The 26125-nt window shown below is 40.4% G+C and overlaps 2 protein-coding genes across 8 annotated transcripts in view; both read right to left on the reverse strand.

Annotated features, from left to right (window-relative positions):
* Positions 1-3995, reverse strand: part of EEF1AKMT1 (EEF1A lysine methyltransferase 1) — a 31172-nt gene extending 27177 nt beyond the window's left edge. For 2 of the 3 annotated variants that reach the window (XM_040447990.1, XM_040447989.1), the window contains exon 1: positions 3873-3971. The gene's annotated coding sequence lies outside the window, so the exon portion shown is untranslated. Of the gene's footprint in view, positions 1-3872 lie in introns of all 3 variants that reach the window. The other variant, XM_040447991.1, reaches the window with a different exon arrangement.
* A 4508-nt stretch (positions 3996-8503) lies between these two features.
* The window catches only part of XPO4 (exportin 4), a 117848-nt gene continuing 100226 nt past the window's right edge, over positions 8504-26125 (reverse strand). For all 5 annotated transcript variants that reach the window (XM_040447998.1, XM_040447994.1, XM_040447995.1 and 2 more), the window contains 8 exons: positions 25164-25338; positions 22305-22598; positions 21082-21262; positions 19583-19701; positions 17704-17834; positions 17040-17157; positions 16522-16614; positions 8504-13470 (listed from right to left, as the gene is read on the reverse strand). In XM_040447998.1, coding sequence (XP_040303932.1) covers positions 13273-13470; positions 16522-16614; positions 17040-17157; positions 17704-17834; positions 19583-19701; positions 21082-21262; positions 22305-22598; positions 25164-25338 — 1309 coding nt within the window. In that variant the 3' untranslated portion in view covers positions 8504-13272. The remainder of the gene's footprint in view (positions 13471-16521; positions 16615-17039; positions 17158-17703; positions 17835-19582; positions 19702-21081; positions 21263-22304; positions 22599-25163; positions 25339-26125) is intronic.

A 26125-nucleotide genomic window follows, 5' to 3' on the forward strand; every position in this document is an offset into this window, starting at 1 on the left:
TTCATGCTCTGTCTCTCTCTGTCCCAAAAATAAATAAACGTTGAAAAAAAAAAAAAAAAACAATGTCTGCAATGTACTGTTAATTTGAATTTTGTTGTTTTATAGTTTTGTTTATACTGAATTTGAGAATGTGTTAAATTCTGTAGTTGTGGAAGAATCAAAAGCAGGATGAATTATTTACCTCTGAGGTTTTAATTTAGAATAAAAATAACTTAAATCAACATTGAGGTGTCTGCAAAAGTCCCACTGAGGAATGGTATGAAGGCTTTAAATTAGTAATTTTAGTTTACTGCGAAAAGCACAAAGAATAAATTTTTAGGAAAGCATACCAGGAGCTCTCAGGCTGGAGAATTTCCAGGTGGAAATTCCAAAGATTGGTGTGTGTGTGCATGCCTAACTGAGAAAGACTAAGAAAACAGCAAACTGATCTGCAACCTACTAAAAGGTCTCATTTTGGTTTGGTATTTCAGGATTAAGAGTTCCTTTCATTCAGGAAAAGAACTGGGCAACTATTAAAATCCAACGTCTCCTGGCAGAGTTGAAGTGTACAACCAGTTTCTGATCAAAGCTGTACCATGATACTGACTAGAAGAGGTAAATGAAAAAGAAGAGTATGTACGTGTTAATGTAAGTATGTACAGATATTGTGTGTGTGTACATCCATATAGGCACATGTACATATGTATATGCTTGTCACAGACAGGAATATTTGAATTTTTATTTATTAGTACTAAGCACTTTCCACAGCTGCATATGTGGAAAGGGCTTTCAAACTGCAGCTTGAAATCTGTTAGCTAATCATTTGGAAATAAAACATGAGGGGCGCCTGGGTGGCTCAGTTGGTCAAGCAGCCGACTTTGGCTCAGGTCATGATCTCGCGGTCCGTGAGTTCGAGCCCCGCATCGGGCTCTGTGCTGACAGCTCAGAGCCTGGAGCCTGTTTCAGATTCTGTGTCTCCCTCTCTCTCTGACCCTACCCCATTCATGCTCTGTCTCAAAAATAAATAAACGTTAAAAAAAAAAAATAAATTAAAAAAAAAAAAAACCATGAAAACCGTAAAAAGAAAACAGCGACATTATGTGCAAAGTAACAAACTCCAAAAAGGAGTTTAAGAGAACTGTCTACTTTGATGGCGGTAAAAGGCAATTACACTTCAATCCATACCTTAGAATGAATTTTGTCTCAAAATAAAATTTTATCTTAAAGCTGATCAAATCCATTCATTTGGTAATCATTTATTGAGGAACTGCCTCGTATGAAGCACTGTTCTTGGTGATGGAAATCAAAATCCCAGTCCTCTTGGAGATTACATTCTAGTGAGGCACAGACTATATGCAACAGAAATATAAAGTATGAGGGGCGCCTGGGTGGCGCAGTCGGTTAAGCGTCCGACTTCAGCCAGGTCACGATCTAGCGGTCCGTGAGTTCGAGCCCTGCGTCGGGCTCTGGGCTGACGGCTTGGAGCCTGGAGCCTGTTTCCGATTCTGTGTCTCCCTCTCTCTCTGCCCCTCCCCCGTTCATGCTCTGTCTCTCTCTGTCCCAAAAATAAATAAACGTTGAAAAAAAAAAATTAAAAAAAGAAATAAAGTATGAGTTGGATGATGATAAGATCAATGGAGGAACATGTGGAGAATGAAGGGGCTGCCAACTTTAGCAATCATAGACTGTTTTCTACATTATTAAAGTGAGTTCAAGATTGTATCACTTGTTAAATGGGAAAAATTGAAATTTGCTTATGTAACAAACATTGCTACAGACTAAAAGAACTTCAGTTTCAATACACTAATTTTTTTACTCAAGTCACTACTTCATCCTATCTTTAGTGTTGTTTACAAATTTTCTAAGTGGGTTTATGAAATTGATGTAAAGAGATGTTCATGTCCAAAAGCGTTGGGGAGTGCTGTGTCATCTTATTATTGAACGGATGCTGAGCCGCACATGGCTCAAACGTGAGAACCGTGGTTCTCACAGGAGATTTTGCAACCACCTGCCCCAGAAAGGGAACATTCGGCCATGTCTGGAGACGTTTCTGGTTGTCAGAACTGGGAAGGATGCTACGGGCATCTAGCGGGTAGAGTCCAGGAACGCTGGCAAATACCATTTACAAGACGGTCCTCCGCAACAAGCAACTGTCTGGCCCCAAACGCCTCCAGTGCCACGGCTGAGAAACACACAAATGATTGTGATAATGTGGTGAGCCTTCTATTAGAAAAGCACTATTTAGTGCCATAGGATCAGAACAGAGAGCACGTACCGGCAGAAAACAGAAGTGAAACAGCAGGTGGCATTTTAACCTGGCCTTGAGGGAGAAGAAAAGATGAAGAGTGAGGATTACAGAGGGAACAGCGAGCAAAGGGCCGGACACATTAACGTGCAGCATCAGTAGGGATTAGCAGGCTCCTAGTGTACTGTGGTTGCTTTCTATTGCTTTAAACAGTACTTAACTCGGGGCGCCTGGGTGGCGCAGTCGGTTAAGCGTCCGACTTCAGCCAGGTCACGATCTCGCGGTCCGTGAGTTCGAGCCCCGCGTCAGGCTCTGGGCGGATGGCTCGGAGCCTGGAGCCTGTTTCCGATTCTGTGTCTCCCTCTCTCTCTGCCCCTTCCCCGTTCATGCTCTGTCTCTCTCTGTCCCAAAAATAAATAAACGTTGAAAAAAAAAATTAAAAAAAAAAAAACAACAAAAAAAAAACAGTACTTAACTCAATATAACTAGTGTAATCCTAAAGAGCAATATGCAAATCCAATTACATTTCAAATGTATACAATTCTACAATTGCTATATATCAGTTTTACTTAAAGCAAGCCACTCCCTCCCCCACTGTATAAATTCACACAGTATCCATATTGCCTTCTGCAAGTTATTTTAGTCAAGTAGGTGTGATCTAGTGGGGTGAGCATTAACTTAGAATTCATCCCAGGCACTTAACTGGGGGGTGCGGTGGGAGAGAGGGGAAACCTGAGGTAGTCTGTGAGGTTCCCTCTGCGAACAGGTAAGAATAATCTAGATGTTCCCTACATATATTTTGCATATTGCCCTATGATTCTACCCTGAATCCGATTTACTGTCAGAAAAGGGCCATAATCTTTCATTTTCTTTTTATCTTTGCATATGTAGTTTTCCCTGCCTAAAATGCTTCCTTTCCTCTCGTTTTCTAAAATTCTATTTATCCTGTTATTTAAAAAATTAACTTCAAAAAACGTTAAATTTACCCAGGGCGAAACACATACAGTCCCTAAGTGTACAGTGCGATGAACTGCGACGTATTCCTCCACGTGACCTCAACCCCGATCAAGACACCCTTCCGGTCTTACACATCATCCCCTCCCCACCCCGGAAGTGTCCCGGGCCCCAGGCAGGTCCTTTACTTCGATCATACTGTACCACTAAGACGCTACTGCCCTCGTGCACTGCCAAGTGTCGCGTGTCCCCGCCAGCCCCTCGGGGGCTGAGGTCTCGCCTCTCCACTCTACACCCCGCCCCCGGCAGAGAGGCCCTGCCTCCTAAGGCCCCGGGAGACAGGTGTGGGGGCTCGAACGTCCTGGTCAAAGAAGCACAGGGTAGTGGGCCCAATCCCACTTCTGACCGGAGCGGAGTTCTCTTACTGCCCTGGCCTGGGGGTTAAGTTTTCTCCTCCGCACCCGGGCCGCCTAAGCCCAGGTTGGGCCGCTCCTCACGGGCCCCAGCCCACGAGGCCAGGTCACGCGGCGCAGAGACCGCGCTCCCTCTCGGCTCATCTGCAGCTCGCCCACCGTCCCCAGACACCATTAACTGAATCCCTCCGCCCTCACTGCACTGGCGAAAGGCTGACGAACGGAAAAAAGAAACCACAACCGATTCCGAAGCCGCAGACCAGCGCGGAAGCGACCCCACCTTCGCGCCCAGGTTCGTCCACTCAGTAGCCACGCGTGCGCAGTCACCCTCAGGTGCGACAGGGGTCGAGGCCGGCCCGCGCCGGCCCGCGCCGCGTCCGCGCATGCGCACACCCTCCGGCCCGAGGGCGCTTCCGGAAGACCCCGGAACGCAGTTTCCTCCAGGCGTTCCAGTCCTGCCGTTAACAGAGTGCAAGCGTGCTGTTGATAGGAGTTGTCCCCTCTTGTCTCTATCTTATAAATGACCTCCAAGAATAGTGGCAATAAAAAAAAAAAAATAATAAGGTTTTAATTAGATTCCCTTCCAATTAAACGTATTCCAAGTAGCTATTTGCACTTGAAACTGGTATGTTTCGCAAACATTAAATTTAGGCCTTTGTCTATTTAGTTTACTCGGTCTTGGAGGAATTAAGACATTAAATTGAGGCTTTATATGCAGGAAGACTCTCAAACCCTGCACTTTGCTCCTATGATTTGCCTATCCAAACTTAATGTGGTTAATGTAAGTCTAGTTATATGCATTTTTCATTTGGGGGTTAGCTGCAAAAAATGGAAGAGATGTAAATGAGTGCACGATCTGATCGGTAAACAGATGATGCAAGGTAGAGGTCTTCATGATGAAATAAGACCAGCTACTAATTTGGCAAACAACGCAATTATGAGGCAACAACATTCTCCACGAAAACGATGGATACTATTTGGTCAGCTGACTTGCCATTACTCTTTCATTCAACGTATGTTAAGACCTCTAGCACAGTACCTACCACATAACAAGAACTTAATGTAGGAAATGTTCCCCTTCACCTTCGCTGTTACCAAGTCGTCAGATTTATTTTCATTCCCCAAGGCAATCTATATTATGTTCCTACCTTCCTTGCCTTCATTTTATTAATTTTATTATCTTGCTAAGTTTTATATATTCTCCCAAATACCTTTAAATCCTTTCTGGGACAAGGTGAGGATATAAATGAACTGCTGAGCTGCCAAACGATGCCATTTGGTAGTTCGTGAAAGAGGTTTACAACTTTGTGAGTACCATGCTTTCTATTTTAAATATAGTTTCCGGGTCTGTAACAACCCATGTTTTGTTTTGTTTTTTTTTTACTTTGAAAGTTTTGAACTGATGACAAATCTACTAAATACTTCAAAATCAGATGTAACTTAGCAAAAGAGCTGGAAAGAAAAATGTAAAACTAAAGGAAATCAATAATAACATGAACCAAGAAATAATTAATAACCAACTTTTATGGCAGTATATTTTTACAGAGGTAGTGTTCCATATATACAAGACTGCCTTGGCTTCTAAATTAACAGAAAAGTTTATGCTAAAGAAAATTAGTTTTGGCTTGAAACATCTTTTTAAGCGTTCAAAGTTTCAATTGCTTTCATATCATGTGAGACACAATAGTTACCTTCATGTAATGTATGACATGTTATTTTTATAATTAAAATGACCTAGATGTCAGAAAGTTCATATAATTATACTTCCACCAAGAGTGCTGACTGGCCAGACAGCATGTCTCACTAATACATGAAGATTAGAATTTTCCTGGTGAAACATTTTCATTGTAATTTAATGGTTATTAAAATCATAGAAAAATGTAAAACATCAAAAGCAATTTGACTGGTATTGAAGTAAAGTGAAGATTGTCAAGTTAGACTTGAAAGATGCTTTCAAATCAATTTCAATTCAGGAATTACTCCTTTGTTTATTCAAAAATTATTTTTGTTCATCTCACTACTCTTCAGAAATGGTGCATAAAAGGAACAAAGATTACCCTGAAAAGGTTTCTTAAAAGATGAACTTGGGGCGCCTGGGTGGCGCAGTCGGTTAAGCGTCCGACTTCAGCCAGGTCACGATCTCGCGGTCCGTGAGTTCGAGCCCCGCGTCAGGCTCTGGGCGGATGGCTCAGAGCCTGGAGCCTGTCTCCGATTCTGTGTCTCCCTCTCTCTCTGCCCCTCCCCCGTTCATGCTCTGTCTCTATCTGTCCCAAAAATAAATAAACGTTGAAAAAAAAAATTAAAAAAAAAACAACAAAAAAAAGATGAACTTACACTCAAGTTTTTCCTTTTCTAAAAAATAACTAGAAATTACCTATAATTACAAGAACAGATTCTGGTGTTTTTCTTCCATTCTCCAAGTACCATATTACCAAATTACTCAAATTAGCCTAAGCATGTTGCAAAGGATGTTCCCTAGAATTCTAGTCCTGTAAGATGCTTTGAGAAGAAACCATTAAATAAGCTGATGAAAATCTCATTAAGATCTTCTAGAGCTCCTGGGGCCCCCCCGGGTGGGGGGGGGTCAGTTGGTTGGGTGACTGACTCTTGACTTCGGCTCAGGCTGTAATCTCAGTTTAGTGAGTTCAAACCCCAAGTCTTGCTCTGCACTGACAGTACGGAGCCTGCTTGGTTGGGATTCTCTTCCTTTCTCTGCCCCTGCCTTGTTGGTGCTCTCTCCAAAATAAATAAATTTTTAAAAGATCTTCTAGAGTTTTCTGACATGCATGAGTGTAGTAAAGCTTTAACTTCACACAGGAAACAAAACAAAACCTTGTTTCATTTCTCCAATTTATTTAGTAACAGCTAAGTTATAAAGAATTAGTGATTGGGGCACCTGGGTGGCTCAGTCAGTTAAGCATCCAACTCTTGATTTTGGCTAAGGTCACGATCTGTTTTGTGAGTTCGAGTCCCACACTGGGCTCTGCACTGACAGCAGGGAGCCTGCTTGGGATTCTTCTCCTCTCTCAAAATAAATAAACTTAAAAAAAAAATTAGTGATTCATGAAACCTACTTTGGGAATCACTGTTGCGATTTTGTTGTTGTAGAATTACGGGGTGAATATTCAACAGAAACTGAAACCACCAACTTAAATAGATCAATTTTCTCGGATAGAAAAGAAGAAAAACTAATATGGTGAACTCTATTCCAATACTAACATGGTGGTTGTGGCTAGGTCACATTTTATTGATGTTTAGATACTACAGTACTTAAAAGTAATTAATGGCTACCAGGTATTGGACTTTACATTAGAACACATTGATGGATCAAAATGTGTTCTTAGAAACAATCTTTAAATATAATGCAATCTATTGAGCACCTATTATTATATCCAATGACCATGTTTAAAATTTTCCATTTAGGAAGAATGAACATTTATGGTCCTATGATACAGAGGATATATTAGGAATTGGATTTAGGGCTCTCTACCTCTCCCCTGTACTGTACCAGTTCATATGGCTTTACCAGGTCAGTCCTCAGAAAGGACTATCCAGGGCAGTGCAGTTATAAGAAGGGGTGCAAATGAATATTGCAGCCTAAGATCTCAGGATGTTAGAAGACTAACCCTGGCAGCAAAGTAAGCCAGAATGAACACTATCAAAACTTAAAACCGCTAACTACCGTGGAAATAAAAATACTTATCAGCACACCCCTATTTAACTGTCCTTTGCTTCAGTTTTTTTCATTCTTCGACTCCAGGAATCCTCAGAGACTTACCTCAGTTCACTGTCATGCTAGATGTTAAAAATAACTTACCAGGAAGGAGGTTGGTTCATGGGCTAGAACTAAGGCAGTGCACTGCTATTAGTACTGTATGGGACTTCTGAGCAGAAGACCTTCTCATTAGTTTCACCCAACATGCCTTTGCTTCCACTTAGTTTCAAAAAGAGAGTCAAACTGAACTGCCATTTGAAATGACAAAGAATGCACAAGACTCCATCTGGGATGCGACGCTTAAAACACAAACAAAAATGTCAACCTAATCAATGCACCAAAGGCATTATTCACAAGCCACTCAACATAAAATGACTATTTTTAGAGAGAACCATTAAAGATGACTATTTACAAATACTAATTTTTATATTTGGGGCCTTTAAAATCATTTATGGCTCTCTTCAAGAGACAGGTGATCAGCCTGTGCTTGAGGTCCCCCTCGAATGTAAGAGGGGAAACAAATACTCAACATGCACTCTACCTACTGTACCTCTTAAACAACCTGCTTTTTCTTATCTACCCTTGGAGTGGAATTACATTTCAACATAACCTAAGAAATACCATTATAAGTCAATGAATATTCAAAGCAAAATCAAGTTTAAAATAAATATATTTCAAAATGCATTTCCTTTTCTTAAAAAAATTACTTTTCCACTGCACATGTTTACAAGATTTAAGATTGGGTGAAAGGTGAGAGTGTGTAAGTCTAACACAGAGCAGGATGGCAATTCTCAACTTTCCCTGAAAAGGCCGAAAAGAAAGACCCGAACTACTAAAAATATTTACTACAAATATGCCCAAGTCCAGTGATTTAACTAGTCACTCTGAAAATGTTTCTAAAGCCAGGTGAGATAAAAATCAATATGTTCAATATTACAGAATATAAACAAAACCTTTTCTTTCGGAATCCTGAATACTCTCTTAAGGTTTGGGTATTTTCCCAGAAGGTAATGCAAATCTTTATCTATACAGATATGTCTCATCCCATGTTTTTTATTTAAAATTATTTTATGACTGTGTAATGTCCCCAGTGTCAATCATCCTATGACTGTAAATGAACTAGCACCATTTCAATAAGCTTCATAAAATAGACTAGCTAAATACCCATGAACAAATCACACATGGTCAAAACAAAAATGTAATAAAAATATTTAGTGAAAAGACACATTTTTAACTCCCATTTATGGATTTAAAAAATACAAATAAAATTTTATCAATTTGATATTCAGCTTGTAACTGGCTCAATACATAGCCTTGATTTATTTCCTAAAATCATATTGTAGCATCTTTTGAAAAATTAAATGCAACTTTATACCTTCATTAGTAATGTTAATAGAGGTAAATATTTAAACAGTATACTCTCGTCCCTGGGTCTCTTAAAAAAACTGAAAAGTCTTAGTGTAAGTTTAAAATTTATTATTTATAAATTTAAAAAATTTTACACGTGCTGAATGGTAGCAGTGCTAACATTTTGTGACCATTAAACCACAAACTCACTGCATGGAGCTTCTTTCTTTGTACAGAGAACCAAATCACAATCCCAGTACTTGCAATGTGTCATAATTTTATGTGGTAAAAGACACCACTCCAGGAAGCCTGGGCTCAGAACACACTTGAGGTCAGATCCCCATCAGGTCCATAGTGCGGACACAGTATTTTTCATTTCAGGCTAGGAAAATGAGCTATCAGTACATACCTGACAACTCCTAGTAGCTAAGACTGAAAAGGAGAAAACTAAATCTCTCCACTGGTGAGAAGGGCTGGGAATAAGGGAGGAGTAAAACCCCAGTGGATGGGTGGAGGAAGATGGTTTCGGGTGCGGTTCAGGAGTCTCGGGCGTAAACTGCACCTCCCAGTCACCACCAAAGCCGTCTTACAGAGTTTGTCTTTCCAAAGTAGAGCGCGCTACCGGCTAGAAACAGATCCCTTCATCCACCCTCCTCAACACAGAACGGACGGCCATTATGAAGTCTGTAGCTTCACGTGGACCAAACAGATCCTCTGGCGAAGTACGTCCCGGGTTCCCATTAGAACCAGTCAGGAATAGCTCACACTTCTCACATCTAAACCTAAATATTTAAAGTTCAGCCTGAACCAGGGCACTTCAAATCAATTTGAGCTCAGCAATACACCAAATGTGGACATTTGTTAATTTTAGAGAACCAATTTTTAACGAATCCTTAAATGTAGCATTTTACCAAATCAGAGAATATCCATTTACATTTTAAAACAATTTAAAACATTATTATATCCTCAAATCAGCTATGCTGTTTTGTAGAAGAATTTATAGAAAATTAGGTTAAAAACTTACATCCAATCAGTTCCTTATTCTCTGGTTAAAAACAAAAGCAAAAACTCTAAGAAGTACTGAGGTTCCTTGTGCCTTAACAGCTAATATTTTATTCAGGAACCGATATCATAATTATCCGTCAGACATAGCTAACTTAGTAAGGTTTAATGACAACCGCTTCTAACAGTAAGTGGCAAACAGAAACAAGTGGAACTGTAACAGACAAGAGTCTTTTAGGGGTTCAACTGACACTGAATAGTAGGACACTCGAACTTGAAATCCTTGAAACTGAAAGCTAGTTACTTTCAATACTTGAGAGATTCATACCAATATAAACAGAAATGGGATATATGGTGCTATTAGAGAGACAAAGACTTGACATCTTGGGAAAAGAGAAAGTTCAATCAAAGACAGCAAGGGGAGTGTTACATATTGCCGAGTGGGGGCAAATTATAGAGATGCTTGGTTTTGAAGTGAAAACTGAAAAAGGTAGTAACCATCATATCTGAACAGAGTAATGTAATATAATTAGAAACATGGTTTACAATGAAGGCTAAATTCTTTGAAAAATATTGCAAAGTGTTTTTTTTTTTTTAACGTAAGCTGTCACACTTTAACCCAGACAAAAAACTCAATGCAGTGATGTTAACATGCCCCCCTGTCTTCGAACAGATTAACAGGCAACAAGGCAGAAAAGACCCAGATAACTGTGTTGAGAAGGACGCTGTCAAACACTGCCAAGCAGTTTGACCCAGGCAGTCACCCGTCCAGATGAACTGTAAAAGCAAACCAATGCTTTTAACAGAGCTACAAGAAGACAGTTACAGGTGCTGTTATATGGATAGAAATTGTGTATGGACCAAGTCCTTAGTGATTGTGCCCTGGGATTCTGTAGAGATTGTGCCTTTGGGAAAACAAATGGGCAAGGAAAATAAAAGAAATAAGTCAAATAAAGAATGAATTGAAACGAGAAGTTAAAGGATGCTATACATGAACAAAAGAAACTTTATAAAACATAAAATTCTAAAAATCATATCCTTGACAGTGTCCCTTTAACATATAAAAAGGGGGGCACAAATAATGTTTTTGTTTTTAGAACTCTTTTTAACAACTTAGTTTTAATAGTAGAAATCAATTTACTAGAATTAAGCCAGTGCTCTTTACATCCACTGGGCCAAGAACATTAAAACAAAACCCCAAAAAACTAGCGTCAATAAACATAGCCAAAGACGAAACTGGACAGAGTAAAACAAAAGACCCAAACGCTAAACAAATATTCAATAAGGCAAACGTTAACACAAACACCCTGAAAAGAAGTCTTAGCCGTTGCAATTAAAGTGGCATCCCCGTTACCTAGAAAATGGTGGTTGCTTTTTCCTCCAGTTTGCCACTACTCAACGTTCAGGGGACACTGGAAACATTATTTGGTCCAATCTGAAGTAAATCTCACTTTAACTGAAACTGATCTAATGAAATTGCAGGACTATAATAAAATCTGAGCAAATTTAGCAAATACATTTCTGTCTAGGAAGAAGTTATTAAATACGGACACCTTTTTATTTACCAAGGTATTTCTTTCCTACTCATCTTTATTTATAATAATAATTTGATCATAGTTTTGTCACGGCAGACCTACCCAGTCAGTTGTATATTTCAGTGTCCTTTGGCAAAGGGACTATTCTTATCGAACACACAGATACACACTGCTCACAACTCTTAAGAAAGCATGAGGGAGCTGGGAAACGTAAAACACCAAGAAAGAACATTGCCACAAGTTAAGGGAAAAAAAGAAGAAACCTAAAAATAAATGCACTTGTTCAAAGTGTTCTTAAAAATACGTGTATTTCATGAAGAGCGATCTTAGTTTTTTCCTAGCTGTCTTTTAAGATGTTTTTGCTCCACCTCAGTTATTAGTCAACAATAATCAAATTAAGAGTGACGTTCCTCAAAAAGTTACGGCCTTAGGCTTTGCATTCACTCGTGTCTGACATCACATGCACAGGTTGGATGTAATTTAGATGCTCCAGTTTTGTTAACTGTGAGTAGCAAGGAGTTATACAAAGTTCTGCACAGCATCACGTGTGAAGATGCATATACTATATGCAATTCAGATATGAAGACTACGTTCGAAGGACAGTTGAGCCTGTAGGTGTCAAGGACACAGCAGGAGAAAGCCCACCCCTTGGAAGCAGTTTCAGAGCGAGCCTGTGCCAGATTCCTGTCACTGTGCTGTGGGATTTTGACATTGCAGTGGGCAGAGCTTCATACGCCGGCAGTTTATAAATTAGCTTTCATTTCCATAATTTAAGCTGGCACACAGAACTAAGGGGAGCATGGCAGCAGTACAAAAGTCCTGATTAGAAAAATCAAACTAGAGGATCTAAATAGGAAGTTTTTAATCTCTTAAATTAAATGTACATGGCTCCTGTGAAATGAGGAGAATGTCCACTCTAGCGTAATTATTGCCCCTAATGCCCCAACGTAGAATAGTCTGTATGAATCAGTAATTCACATCCTTTAAAATAGTTATTGCTTAAGCAAGCCATTCAGAAATAGATTATTAGCCATGGGCTACGTGGCTGAAGAGAAACATACCCAAAAAGTTAGACTACATACGAATGAGACTTTCATTTCACTCATAAACCCAACATAAATACACGATCAAAAGGGCACCAGATTCATAGCAGCTAACACCCTAAACCAACTCTGAAGCATCAAGACTTGATTTCTTACTAAAACAAATCTGCTCTTTTTTGTATTTTCTTCTTAAAATTAAGGCAATGAAATGGCTACAGTTCCTAAAGTTCTTTTTATGGAACAAAAATATACACCCATTTTCCCCCTCAAGTTCAGGCATCAGAGTGTGACTGGAGGCCTGTATCACACAAAGCCTGCAACACCAGGCTGATGTTACAAACAACAAAGAGCCAGAGTGTGTGACACAAGAAGCCAGCAAACACCTGATGTTTCTTCTTCCCGCTGAATTACAAACCGAATCATCAAAGGGAGGAAAAGTTTGAAAGCACAAAACCTCGGAAGAGTTTCCACTGTCTTTTGCATTGATTCAAAACTTGTGGGGTGGCAGAGGGGAGGAGTGTGTTAAAATGAAGAGTCCAAGGCCCAACAAACAGAAATTCTGACTCTGAGGGTCTACAGTTGGGCCCAAGAATCTACCTTTTCACCCAGCTCCTCCAATGATGCAGGTGGTCTATGGACAACATTTTGAGAAACAATGCCGAGCATATGTCCATCTAATATATTTAATTTAACAGAAAGTCTACACTTTGGCTAGCCACCTAATGTTTTGATAAGGGGGAAAGGCACTGAATGTGCATTTCATGGTGCCCATATCTGTTTGCACATATACGGAATTGAAAATCTTAGATCACCATTCAAAATCTACAAGACACATATGACAGACTGTGGCTAACACCCAACAGTGGAAGCTGATTCAAAGGTGACCTCTCCTGTTTCACTGCATTACATATCAAACTTTCAGGCTCTCCGAGATCCAAAACGGCCAAAGAACTGAAGAACAGGACAAGACTCAAGTCAGCTTTTAGCAATTCAGTGCACTTTGCAGAAAGGATCTAAATTAAGCATAAAGTTTTGTTGTTTATTTTACACAAAGGAGGCCACCAACATTTGCCATAAACTCTTCTAAACTCTTTAGGAAGGCCATCTTCTGCTTCCGGTCCAGCGTCGGAGGAGTGCTGCTTGCGGTGAGCTTGTTGAAGGCATCTGCTAATCTCTGGTAAATAACCGGGTCTTGCTGACTTGACAGTAATGTTTCAACCAACTCGGAATATTCAGCCTATTGAAGAGATAAAGTGTATACGTAAGAACATTTAGCTTCCTCAAATGTCACACAAGTAGATGATATCAGGTACTACGTTGTGGGATTTCTGAAAGGCAGGGTCTGACAACGGCTCTTCTTTTGCATTAAAGTGCAATTGTCATATAATATTCTATTAGTTTTGGGTGTGCGACACAATCATCCCACATCTAAATACACTGTGAAATGATCACAATAGCTCTTTTTTTTTAATTAAAAAAATATTTTTTATGTTTATTCATTTTTGTTAAAAATTTTTTTTTTAACGTTTATTTATTTTTGAGACAGAGACAGAACATGAACGGGGGAAGGGCAGAGAGACAGGGAGACACAGAATTGGAAGCCGGCTCCAGGCTCTGATCATTCAGCCCAGAGCCCGACGCGGGGCTCAAACTCACGGACCGTGACATCGTGACCTGAGCTGAAGTCGGACGCTTAGCCGACTGAGCCACCCAGGCGCCCCTGTTTATTCATTTTTGAAAGACAGAGAGAGACAGAGCACAAGCAGGGGTGGGGCGGAGAGAGAGGGGGACACAGAATCTGAAGCAGGCTCCAGGCTCCGAGCTGTCAGCACAAAGCCCGACGCAGGGCTCGAATTCACGAACCGCAAGATCATGACCTGAGCCGAAGTTGGATGCTCAACCAACTGAGCCACCCAGGCGCCCCACAAGAGCTCTTTTTACTGATTAATATTCACTGAAAGTTCACTCTATTCCAGGTACTGTTCCAGCCTTTTACATTAGTAACTCACTTTTTATAACAATCCTATGAACAGCAGTACAAAAAGTACTGTTATTCTCCTGATTCACAGATGGAAGTACATACATATAGTGAAATTAACATGTCTAAGATCACACTTTCTTTTTTTTAATCTTTATTTATTTACTTTGAGAAAAAAAGCATGTCAGGGAGGGGCAGAGAGACAGAGAGGGAGAGAGAGAATCCCAAACAAGCCCCACACTCAGGGCAGAGCCCGACACGGGGCTTGATCCCATGACTGAGATTATGACCTGAGCCAAAATCAAGACTCAGACACATAACCAACTGAGCCACCCAGGCAGCCCAAGATCACACTGCTTTTAAGCAAGAATCCAGGCTGCTTGGCTCCTGAAGCCATGTGATTACCAAGTTTGTTGTGTTGTCTCCTCTCTATTTTTCAACCACTTTATTCATATTTATTTTGCATTTTATGCATAGTCTAAGTCTGCAACCTGACTCTCAAGCATTTCCCAGGGCTTTCTATAGGCACCCTGTCCACACAGCTCTGAGGACAGCAGACCCGTACAAGGCAGACAGGAGCTGTCTGGGAGGGGGTGGCACAAGGGGAGGGGTATATTTCAGTCCTTTCTCAAGGTGAAGGTGCAGATGTACCTCCAAACCAGTACTGGACTCAGTGGCTCTGGGAGAAAGGTCAGGAAAAGGGACCTAATAAATATAGGAGCACGGGGGGGGGGGGGCGACGGGATGGGGGAGAGATATGTAGTGCTTCTACTTTTAATGCCCCTTATAATAAAGCCTTATACAGAAGAGTGTGGGGTTAAGGAACATTCAACCAAAACAGCTTTCTAAGATAAGCTCTCTTGAGAAACAAATGAACAAACAACAAAAACTGGTCTGACACTATTTTTCATTAGCTTCTTGGGATATCATAATGGACCAAAGGGTGAAATGAAATATTAATTGCATTTGGAAAAGAAGAGTAAGGCACTGGACGCAATCCCTGACCCACACCACAAGCAGGGAACCAGGGTGGCCACCCTAAATGCCCTATCCAAGAGACATACCTACTCACAGAAGAGTAAGTATAAACTCCAAATCATTTCCCTATTCAAAAGACATGGTGGTCCCTCTGGGACCAGACCAGCAGATCTCATGCTAGCCAAACCTAATGCCTTGCTCCCTTTTTTACAATGTGTGAATATGTTGTTGTTGTTGTTGTTTAAAGGCATCTGGAATGCAATGGCTTATACATATGGGGACAAGACATCTATCTTCCTAGCAAGCAACAAGGAAGTAAAATGACACAGAAAGCCCACAGACCTGAGATGAGCACCATGTGCAGAGAGGACAGCAAGAACTCAAGCCCCAGAGTACCTTCAGCTTGGAGCGTAGATGGTATAGGAAGTCTACACGAAGGGAATCTTTAAGTTGTATGAAAAGGCCTCAAAATCCTATCTTTCTTTAAACAGGTAAATAAAATCAAGCCCTGAGTGCCACTCACAGCAAATGCAATGGACTCTATATACTTTAAGGGGAAAAAAAAGGCAAAGCATTTAACAAAAGCCAATTGCTTAGTCATGCTGGGACGTGTGCATGTGCTAGGGGGTGGGGAGACCAAAAATTGGGGAAAGGAGTGTTGGGAAGCTGGGGCAGCTGATGATCTAATATGGTTCTTCTCATACACTTGATGGGCACCTACTCTACCAGAATAGGGAAGGGACAGGGGAGCTAGCGTAACTTTCCTCCCATAACGTTAACCCCAAACAGTGAGTGCGTGCTTCCGAGTCTTTAAAGGCTCAACAAAATAAATTGAAACAATACACTCCTTTCCGTAGTATAATATGAAGCAACACACTTTCCCTACCATGACAGGAAATAATACACTGTTGATTTCCGCACTTTCTCAAGGCAGATCCTCTGGGTCCCCAGTCTTCTTCGTCTGGTCTCCCTTACAAAACTGTGAGTTCCTCAAGGACAGAAACTGTGCCTCTACTATTCTTTCATGTTAATTCTTGGTTCCAAGCACACTTGTTTACAAGGACAAGCTTTAGGGCAGCGATCAACGCAAAGGATGATTCAGAACAGGGGAGAAGGGAAAGTAAGTGCTTATTCACTGGCAAACAGCTTGTCAGAAGAGCTAATGTGGAAATGAAGAAATACGCCCTCACTGAAAGCAACTGAAGCACTGAGTCACAGATTCTCTAAGAACTGGGAGTATCAAAGGCCCCCTATCTGCACAAACAATCTCTTTGCTGGAAAAAAAAAAAAAAAAAAGGGAAGAGACCCAACGAAGAGACTTGTGCCCAGTACCTGATGCAAGCACACCAACGTGTAGAAAGCTTCACCGGCTGCAGTGGTCATCTCTGTGTTGTGCTTTTGCAAAACCAGCATATCAAAAACCAGCTGAAAGGACATAATACAAAACCTCTAAATAAAAATACATGATGATCGTACAATCTCCCATCCTGTGTCTAATCCAAAAAAGACAAAGAGGGGTGGCAGTTGCTCTTATTTATTAAATAAATCTGAAAATGGAAGAAAACAGCTTTTTAAAGACCCAAGGATTTATAACAACAGAGGTTATTCCTTGCTGCGACATGTGCCATCATAAATGACCAGACTGTTACATTTGCCACGTCAGGTTCCAAGAACACACAAGTGGAGAATAAGGTGTCCAGGGAACTGATCTCCAGAAAAGCACAACGAACAGAAAGTAATTCTTTCCTGCCCTCTGAATGACGTAAGCGTTGCCTCATTCGAATGAAGATTTGCAGGCACGGACTGTACCAAAGCAGACGGCTTCATGACATGCCAGCCGAACATCTTACCTTTAGAAAGTGCCGTGTTGCTAGAAAAAGTGGTGAATCTGTTTCCTGTGCTTTTGCACACTGCTCAGCTAATGGCGTCAAAGCTTCCAGGCAAAGCTGGCAAACTTCCGAACTCATTCTGATCATGAAGGTCAAGGAACAGACTAGGTGTATTTAACTTATAAAAGATTAAAAAATCATGGCTATTATCAAATTCTAGGAATGACCACAGTTAAGTGAGTACCCTAGTGTGCAATATGTCTTTACAGGGTTGCGAGCTACACGACAAAAGGTTTCCAGTGTTTCGGAGAGGGTCTCGGACTGTAGATTTCTAATGTGTTTCTGATCATGAGCACACAACTGATAAAAAGCCTTAGTATTCTCTACTACCGGGCAGCTGAGATCAGAGACTCAACAACAGTCGACGACATTACTAATTGGGGCTCTTAATGAAAGAGTGACTTTCGGACCAGGCACCAAAAGCCTTTGGGATTGATCTGTGAACGGAGGACAAGATGAGGTGAACTAATAAGAGAAACACACAATTAGGGCTGTTAGACGACAGCTTTCTTATGAAATAAAACTAAACACAAAGGAAAATTTAAAAATACAAGTTTTTAAAACTTTGGGAGATTTTTTTTTCCCCCCAAGGGATAAATGATAATGATGTTCATTTAAAGGATATGATGTCATGCCTAGTTCTAGAGAGTACATCAGACTTTTAAAAAGATCTTCAGGAAGCTGTGGTATTTTTTCAGGAAAAATCTCACAGATAAATGTGATTAATTTGTAGTACTGATTACAAAGGGTTGGAAACTGAAAAAGAAATATTAAATATTTAGATGCTTAATGATATCTAATTTCTATTTTCATTAATGCAATAAAATAAATAACCAATAAACTTGTAAATATAATGCTTTCTCTTAAAAGAATCAAGATATATAGAAAACATAAAGATCTAATTAAATATAAAAATATGTTTCAATAAAGGAAATATTTTAGTAACATGAAAATAATGTACAGTAGAAGCAATTATCTTCTGGACAGTTAATAAAAGCTATCGCCAATTCCAGATAGTCTTGTTTACCTTGAAAAAGTAGACAAAGCAGCCAAATTTCAAATAATCAAATGACCTATAATTAAAACCCTTTTGCAAATGTGTTTATTTGATTTCCAGCATGTTAGAAAAATACAAGAAGGTAATACAGATTAGGATTATGCATGAAATAGAGCATTCACTTCTTCACACTTCTAAAAGTTGGTTGGACAGTCCTGGAAAACTGAAGTAAAAAGTAGGCAATCTACAGTTTAGCAATTCTTTTTGTTTACTTTTTTTTTTTTCAACGTTTATTTATTTTTGGGACAGAGAGAGACAGAGCATGAACGGGGGAGGGGCAGAGAGAGAGGGAGACACAGAATCGGAAACAGGCTCCAGGCTCTGAGCCATCAGCCCAGAGCCCGACGCGGGGCTCGAACTCACGGACCGCGAGATCGTGACCTGGCTGAAGTCCGACGCTTAACCGACTGCGCCACCCAGGCGCCCCCAGTTTAGCAATTCTTAAGAAAATACACATCTAAACGTGTAATGGTTTATTTGATGAGAACCTCCCCCCCCCCCGCCCCTGCAACCAAACCAAAAAACCCTAAAAGAAAGCAATATACAGAGCTTACGAAACTTCCCCATCCGACTGGTGGCCACATGAACACTCAGCTCACAGGTCACCAATCATCTCCCAAAGACACTGCTCAAGGAGAGACGCCTGTGGTCCCCGCCCACTCTGTGGGAATCTGACAGCACCTCCTACTCCTCGATGCAACTCCCAACCACTTCGCAACCGCTATTTTCTTCCTTCCCACGACCGACCTCTCTTTCCCTCTCCCACTCTACCTCGTTCGTGTTCCACACACATGAGCACGCACACACCTCCCTCTTCCTTCCCAGCCATGTCTTTGTCCCCACCCTCACCCTCTGTGACAACTCGCGAAAGAGACTCCCTTCTTCTGCGGTACCAAAGGAGGAAGAAAGGGCAGCCTCGTCACCACCACACCCTCAATGCTGACTGATGACCCCGAGACAGGACGTCGTCAGAATGCACACAAATTTAAAAACCGTTAGTCTTGGTTTCTTACCATCCCATTTCTACATGGGGTTGCTGGAAAATGCCTTCTGCTGCTCAATCCTTAAAATCAGAGAATGATGTTCAAAAGCATGAGTGGAATACACCTAAACATATAGCTTGATTTGCTTAATGGCAAATGAGGGAATCAAAACTGCTAACATCAGAATTCAGTTTCTGAAAGAACCAGTTTTTTTTCTGTCGCTAATTACCAGTGAAGACAGGACTCTGGGGCAGGATTAAATGAGGGCATGAACCACGTACTGAGCTGCATGCGTGAGTATAAATGACACACAATGGGAACCAGAACCTCTGATTTTCGTGTGTACTTAACAGATAAGCAGGTACTTATACCTCCTTAATTAAATCAGAGGTATATTCTTGTCTACAACATCTTTGAACTCCAAGCAGACAGTTGGGGTTTTCACATTCACTGTCTTCAATTACCTTCAAAAGATCTTGTGACATCAGGGGCAGAATGAGGTTCACTCCATACAGAACAACATCAGCCGCGGACACAGACCTGTTTGCCGCCTGCCCTGGCTCATGTCCTCTGAACACCTCATCTGTTAAGACAAAAAGGTCGTCTTAGAATTGCAACATCAATAAACCTACAGAGTTACAGGTATTCCCGTCTTTGTGACAAAGTAACAAAAGATGAAAACCCCTAAGCCAAAATATATCTATGAGTGAACATCTGATCAATCTGGCCCTGGGTCATCCCTTTGTATTTCATTTGTCAGGGTCTCTGATGCAGTATTCCGTGTTCACATTACTATTCTACAGTGATGGAAACTAACGCTTCATGTTTTAAAAAGTAGAATCGAATCTACTGACAAGGAAGTTATACTGTGAGTTAAATAATTTCCACAGTAATATTTATTTTATCTATTAGGTGTGTGAAATTTTTCTATGCTGAAGAGGAATGGGGGAAAACAGAAATTAAAATGTTACAGAAGATGGTAGTTAACAAATAACTACCAATATTAAAAAGGCTTATTATCCTTAATCCATATAAAATGCATATAAATTAAGAATCCTCCTAAGACCTGAATAGGTAAATGAGGAAAATCCACAAACATCTATCAAACCCAAAGCCTAATGAAAAACAGTTCACTGCAATCATTAATGAAACAATGGAATTAAAAAAAATTTTTTTTTAACCTTTATTTATTATTGAGAGACAGAGGGAGACAGAGTATGAGCAGGGGAGGGGCAGAGAGAGGAGGAAACACAGAAACTGAAGCAGGCTCCAGGCTCTGAGCGGTCAGCACAGAGCCTGACGCAGGGCTCGAACTCACAAACCATGAGATCATGACCTGAGCCCAAGTCAGACACTTAACCAACTGAGCCACCCAGGCGCCCTGAAGCAATGAAAATTTTTAATGAATACTTAAAAAAATTTTTTTCAATGTTTATTTTTTAGGGACAGAGACAGAGCATGAATGGGGGAAGGCAGAGAGAGAGAGACACAGAACTGGAAACAGGCTCCAGGCTCTGAGCTATTAGCACAGAGCCCAATGCGGGGCTCGAACTCACAAACCGTGAGATCACGACCTGAGCGGAAGTCAGAAGCTTAACTGACTGAGCCACCCAGACGCCCTTTTAATGAATACTTCTGACTCATTACATTAAAAATGACTTTTAAATGATAACATTTAAACTTTTTAACGTTCATTTATTTTGAGAAAGAGAAGAGAGTGTGTGACTGCACATGAGCAGAGAGAGAGAGAGAGAGAGAGAGAGAGAGACAGAATCCCAAAAGCCGGCATGCGCTGGGAGTGGAAACCTACGTGGGGTCTGTCTCATAAAGGTGGGAGCCGGACGCTTAACTGACTGAGCAACCGAGGCGACCCCCCCTTTATTTATTTACTTAGTTTTATCTTCCTTTGCTTTACAAAAAAGATAATTAAAATGAAATTCAAAACCCTCACACCTCACCTTACCTGTATCGCTAAAATCTATGAATTCTTTTGACAGAAGGTTAGTAAGAAGTTCCATGATGAGAAGCAGGTCTTGGTACTGTTCTTCCTCTGCTGTAACATCTATTCTTTGCCGCCCCAAGTTATTCTTAGAATATACTTGCAGCAAAGTAAGGCAGGCTTCATACAGGTTCATAGCTTTGGACTGTAAGAGAACGTGCATAAATCATACTTAGTTGGGAAAAAATATCAACCCTAAAAGAAACTTAAAATTATAATCTAATAAATTTACTCTGGATCCCAACAGTAGCTCAAACACTTGTTTGAAACTCTTATAAAACATTAAGAAAAATGAAACAGCATGCATTAAAGATTGCAGTTATGTTTTAAAAATTAGCAGTTTTCTAACAAAATTTGACATCCATTTTTTTTGTTCACTTGATAATACATACTAGAGAGATAATAAGATTTTGGCAACAGAACTGTTTTACTTCTGCTATTTACCTCTGTGTATACTATTTATTATTTTCAGATTTAAAACTGTTTAACTTGCAAAAGCACAGTGTACCAAACCATGGTCTTAAATATCAGAATGGCAACGGCCTGCCCTCTCAGTCATGCATCTATGGCTACATTTGTAACATTTATAAAATAACCTTACTTTTGAGCAAGTGCCTTTGATCTAACAGCAACAACAACAAAAATTTACAACTCAGGAACCCACATGAAATAATTTAAAACAAGATTTATGCTAATCCAGAGACAAATACAAATATATTCCTTTAAGGCAGTTTTAAAACAGCTTTCTAAATGATTTCTAAACAGGGTAAAAAGTGTACCTGTGGTTACTGATTATAAAAGAATTTAGCTCGTCTAAATTATCCATTTGATTTATAAAGCAAAGATACAAACTGTCATTTAAAATTTTGAGTCTCAAGAGTTTCAACAGACAGAAATTGGTTAAATTTTTCTACTATTTGTCTTATCAAACACGCCTCATTTGAATGGCTTTGACTGAATAAAATACTATATCTCAAAGAAATTACTGGTTTTACTAACAGTTTTAGGTCAGAACTGACTTTCCTTCCATAAGCCTTCCCCTGGATTTTGAGTTCTTTTGAAAAGTTCTGAAGTCTTTTTGAAAACTCCTTTGGATAACATTCACAGAATTTAAAGGAAAGTGTCTGTTACTTTGTTATACTTTCAGGAGTTCTAATCCGAAAGAGGAAAAATTAGAAAGTGCTTACCTCTCCAAGATAGCATATCTGTTTATGTGCAACTTCCACAAAAACTTCTATTATGAGATTGACGGTCTCTGGGGTATTTTTGTAAACTTCCATCAATCCAATGCAATTGGTAAGGAAGTCCATCAAAAAATTAAAAAGAATTGCTACGTTGTCAATCTGGGTAGCCTCCGCAATGCCACACAGGGCCTCCAGCGTGGCCGTGATCTCCTGCTTGACTTCCTCCTGCTGGCACATCTGCTGAAAGTTTTCTTGATTTATCACTCTTAAGAATCGCTGCTGAAGTGGCTGAAGGACCTGTCAAGTTAAAGCATCATTCTTCTAAAAGTTTAATTCCCACGATCCCTTTCTTTCAGCTTTACTCCCTCAACCTGGAGACGTCCCTTCTAAAACATTTCTGAAAGCACCGGAAACAGTGATCGGAACTACATGCTATGTTCCCCATCACGAGGGGACGCGTAGCTTCTAACCTACAGAAAGAACGAACACACAGTACACTGGTCCTTAGGGAAACGGAAATCAAAACCACAAGGCGACATCGCCTCAGGTCTTTTAGAATGACCACCATCAAAAAGACGAGACAGAAAGGCTGGCAAGGATGTGGAGAAAAGGAGACCCCTGTGCACTGTTAGTGGGGGTTGTCAACTGGGGCAGCCGCTAAGGAAAACAGTGAGGAGGACCCTCAAAAAATTAAAAACAGAGTTACCATATGACCCAGTAATTCCACTGCTGGGAATATATCCAAAGGAAACCAAGACAGCACTTAATCAGACATCTGCACCCTCATGTTCACTGAAGCATTATTTGCAATGGCCGAGACATGAAAAAAACCTGAACGTCCATCCGTGGATGAATGGAAGGAGTTGTGATACATATGCAATCATACAGTTAGCCGTACAAAATGAGGAAATCCTACCATTTGTGACCACACGGATGAACCTTGAGGGTACACGTTAAGTAAGTCTGACAAAGAAAGACAAATACCATATGATCTTACTTAGATGAGGAATTTTAATACAATAAAAAAATAAAATAACAGAACAAACAAAAAATCCCAACTCTCAGAAAAAGATCTGTAGTTGCTACGGTGGGGGTGGGGGGAGGTGGGACAAGGGGGATTTGAACTTCCAGCTGTGAGACAAATTAAGTACTGGGAGTGCCACGTATAACATGGTGACTATAGGTAAACATGGCTGTATGACAGGTAGGAAAATTGTTAAAAGAGTAGATCCTCAGAGTTCTCATCACAACAAAAGAATTTTCTTTTGTTGTTTCTTTTCATTGTACTTATACGAGATCGTGGATGTTGACTGAAGTTCTTGCGGTAATCACTTCATAATATATAGAAGTCAAACCACTGTGCTGTACACGTTTTGAACTTGCGTAGTGATGTCAATTACCCCATAAAAGTGGAAAAAGTATTATTTATGGAAAAGCACATCAGCACATGCTATCACCTCACTTTCTAAAGTAATTTAGGTTCCAAAAACCACAAATCCCGGAACATGACTTAGTCAATGCCATTCACAGAATTCTGTCACTATCATCATCTCTTTCCAGTGGATTAACCTCCCCCCTCAAAAAGATGAAATTTAAGTCTCCAAAGGGTCAGAGAGTAAGTATCAACGTTGAAGAATATGTCAACTCTGGCCCAACTATCCAATTACAATTTAGTACAGAAGCAGCCATAGATAAAATATAGACAACTGAACATGACTGTGTTTCCATAAAACTTTACTTAGAGAGACAGCAGGCCGATTTTGGTCCGTGGGCTCCAATTTGCCAAACCCTGCTCTACATTCAGCTCTGGACTGTTTTTCTCCTTTCCAATTTCTGTTGGCATAGAGTATAGCTTCAGAAGATCAGTCCTGTCCTGAGTGAACATGCATATTCATGAAGGTATCTTAATTCTAAAGCTATACATATGATAAAACAACTGTTTAAACTAGAAATATATGGTCAGCCTGGTTTTCTTCTGGTCTGAAGTCACAGATGACTGCCAAATTCTGTTACTGTGTCCCTTCTCAGACATTAAGAGCACTCAAGTCACAAGGATTATAGGCCAGCCACCTATACTGATACCTCTTGGTTCCTGACTTAAATCTAACTTACATAATGCAATGTGTTCACAGTGGTTATTGGTTGATTATGCGTCCCCCCCACCCCCGCAACTGATATGTTGAAGTCCAAATCTCTAGTACCTGAGAATGTGGCCTTATTGGGAAACAGGGTTGTTGCACATATAATTAAATTGAGTTCATTAGGGTGGGCCGCTAATCCAACGACTGGTATCTTTACACCGAAATGCACACATGGAGAATATCATGTGAAGATGAGATTATGGTGATGCTTCTACAGCCTAAGAACACTAAAGCCTACCAGTCAACCACCAGCAATTTGGCAAGAAGCCTGGAACAGATTCTCCTTCATAGCCTTCAAAAGTAACCAACCTACCAACACCTAGACCTTGGATTCTGGTCTACACAACTCCAACAATACATTTCTGTTGTTTGCTCCACTAAGTTTGTGGCACTTTGTTACAGCAGCCTTAGCAAACTAATACTAATAATTTGTACCTCCTCATCAACAGAAGCGGATATTTCACGGATTCTTCAGGCTCTCATTTGAGTTGTGGGCAAAAATGTGCCCATACTACAGGACGCTTGACAAAGTCATCACATATGCAGATATGGGCAAATTATAAGATGGTATTTGTAAAATAATAAGCTTCAACCTATTCCATTATAAAGGGAAAAACATTAGAGAAGGTATGACTGAAATGTTTCTGTCTCCACAGAGTATTTTATGCCACCACATAGGGTAAAACATAAGAAGGTCGATCCAAATAAAGGAAACTATTACCTCTGTCCAATACTGCTGTTTGGTTTCTGTGTCCATATGTGCAAAACCACCCAAGACAAGAGCCTTCATCAGTGTCCTCTGCACGGGACTTGACAGGAAGTTCAGAGGTGGGCTTCGACTTGCAAACTGCTTGGCTAAGTTCCACCAGTTTTCACACTGAATCACTAAGTTTGCTCTAGAAGCACAAGTAACAAAACAAAAGATGTATTACTTTACACTGCGTGTATACCGAGTCAACAAAAATGGAAGGCAACTGAATTTAATTAGTTAAAAAAAAATTTTTTTTTTTTAAAATTTTTTTTTTCAACGTTTATTTATTTTTGGGACAGAGAGAGACAGAGCATGAACGGGGGAGGGGCAGAGAGAGAGGGAGACACAGAATCGGAAACAGGCTCCAGGCTCTGAGCCATCAGCCCAGAGCCCGATGCGGGGCTCAAACTTACGGACCGCGAGATCGTGACCTGGCTGAAGTTGGACGCTTAACCGACTGCGCCACCCAGGCGCCCCCCAAAAAAATTTTTTTTAACATTTATTTACTTTTGAGACAGAGAGAGACAGAGCATGAGTGGGGGAGGGTCAGAGAGAGAGAGGGAGACACAGAATCTGAAACAGACTCCAGGCTCTGAGCTGTTAGCACAGAGCCCAACGCGGGGCTTGAACTCACGAACCACGAGATCATGACCTGAGCCGAAGTCGGCTGCTTAACCGACTGAGCCACCCAGGCGCCCCTAATTAGTTTTTAAAGTATAGTATATAGTAAACTGATATAAACTTTGGAGTCACACAAGTCTGTGCTCAAATCCCATTAGTTGTTTGACAATGTAAAAATTTATTTATTTATTTATTTATTTTATTTATTTTTTTTTTTTTCAACGTTTATTTATTTTTGGGACAGAGAGAGACAGAGCATGAACGGGGGAGGGGCAGAGAGAGAGGGAGACACAGAATCGGAAACAGGCTCC

Source organism: Herpailurus yagouaroundi, unplaced genomic scaffold (genome assembly GCF_014898765.1).
Source record: "Herpailurus yagouaroundi ecotype Mexico unplaced genomic scaffold, PumYag 197, whole genome shotgun sequence".
NCBI classification, from domain to species: domain Eukaryota; kingdom Metazoa; phylum Chordata; class Mammalia; order Carnivora; family Felidae; genus Herpailurus; species Herpailurus yagouaroundi.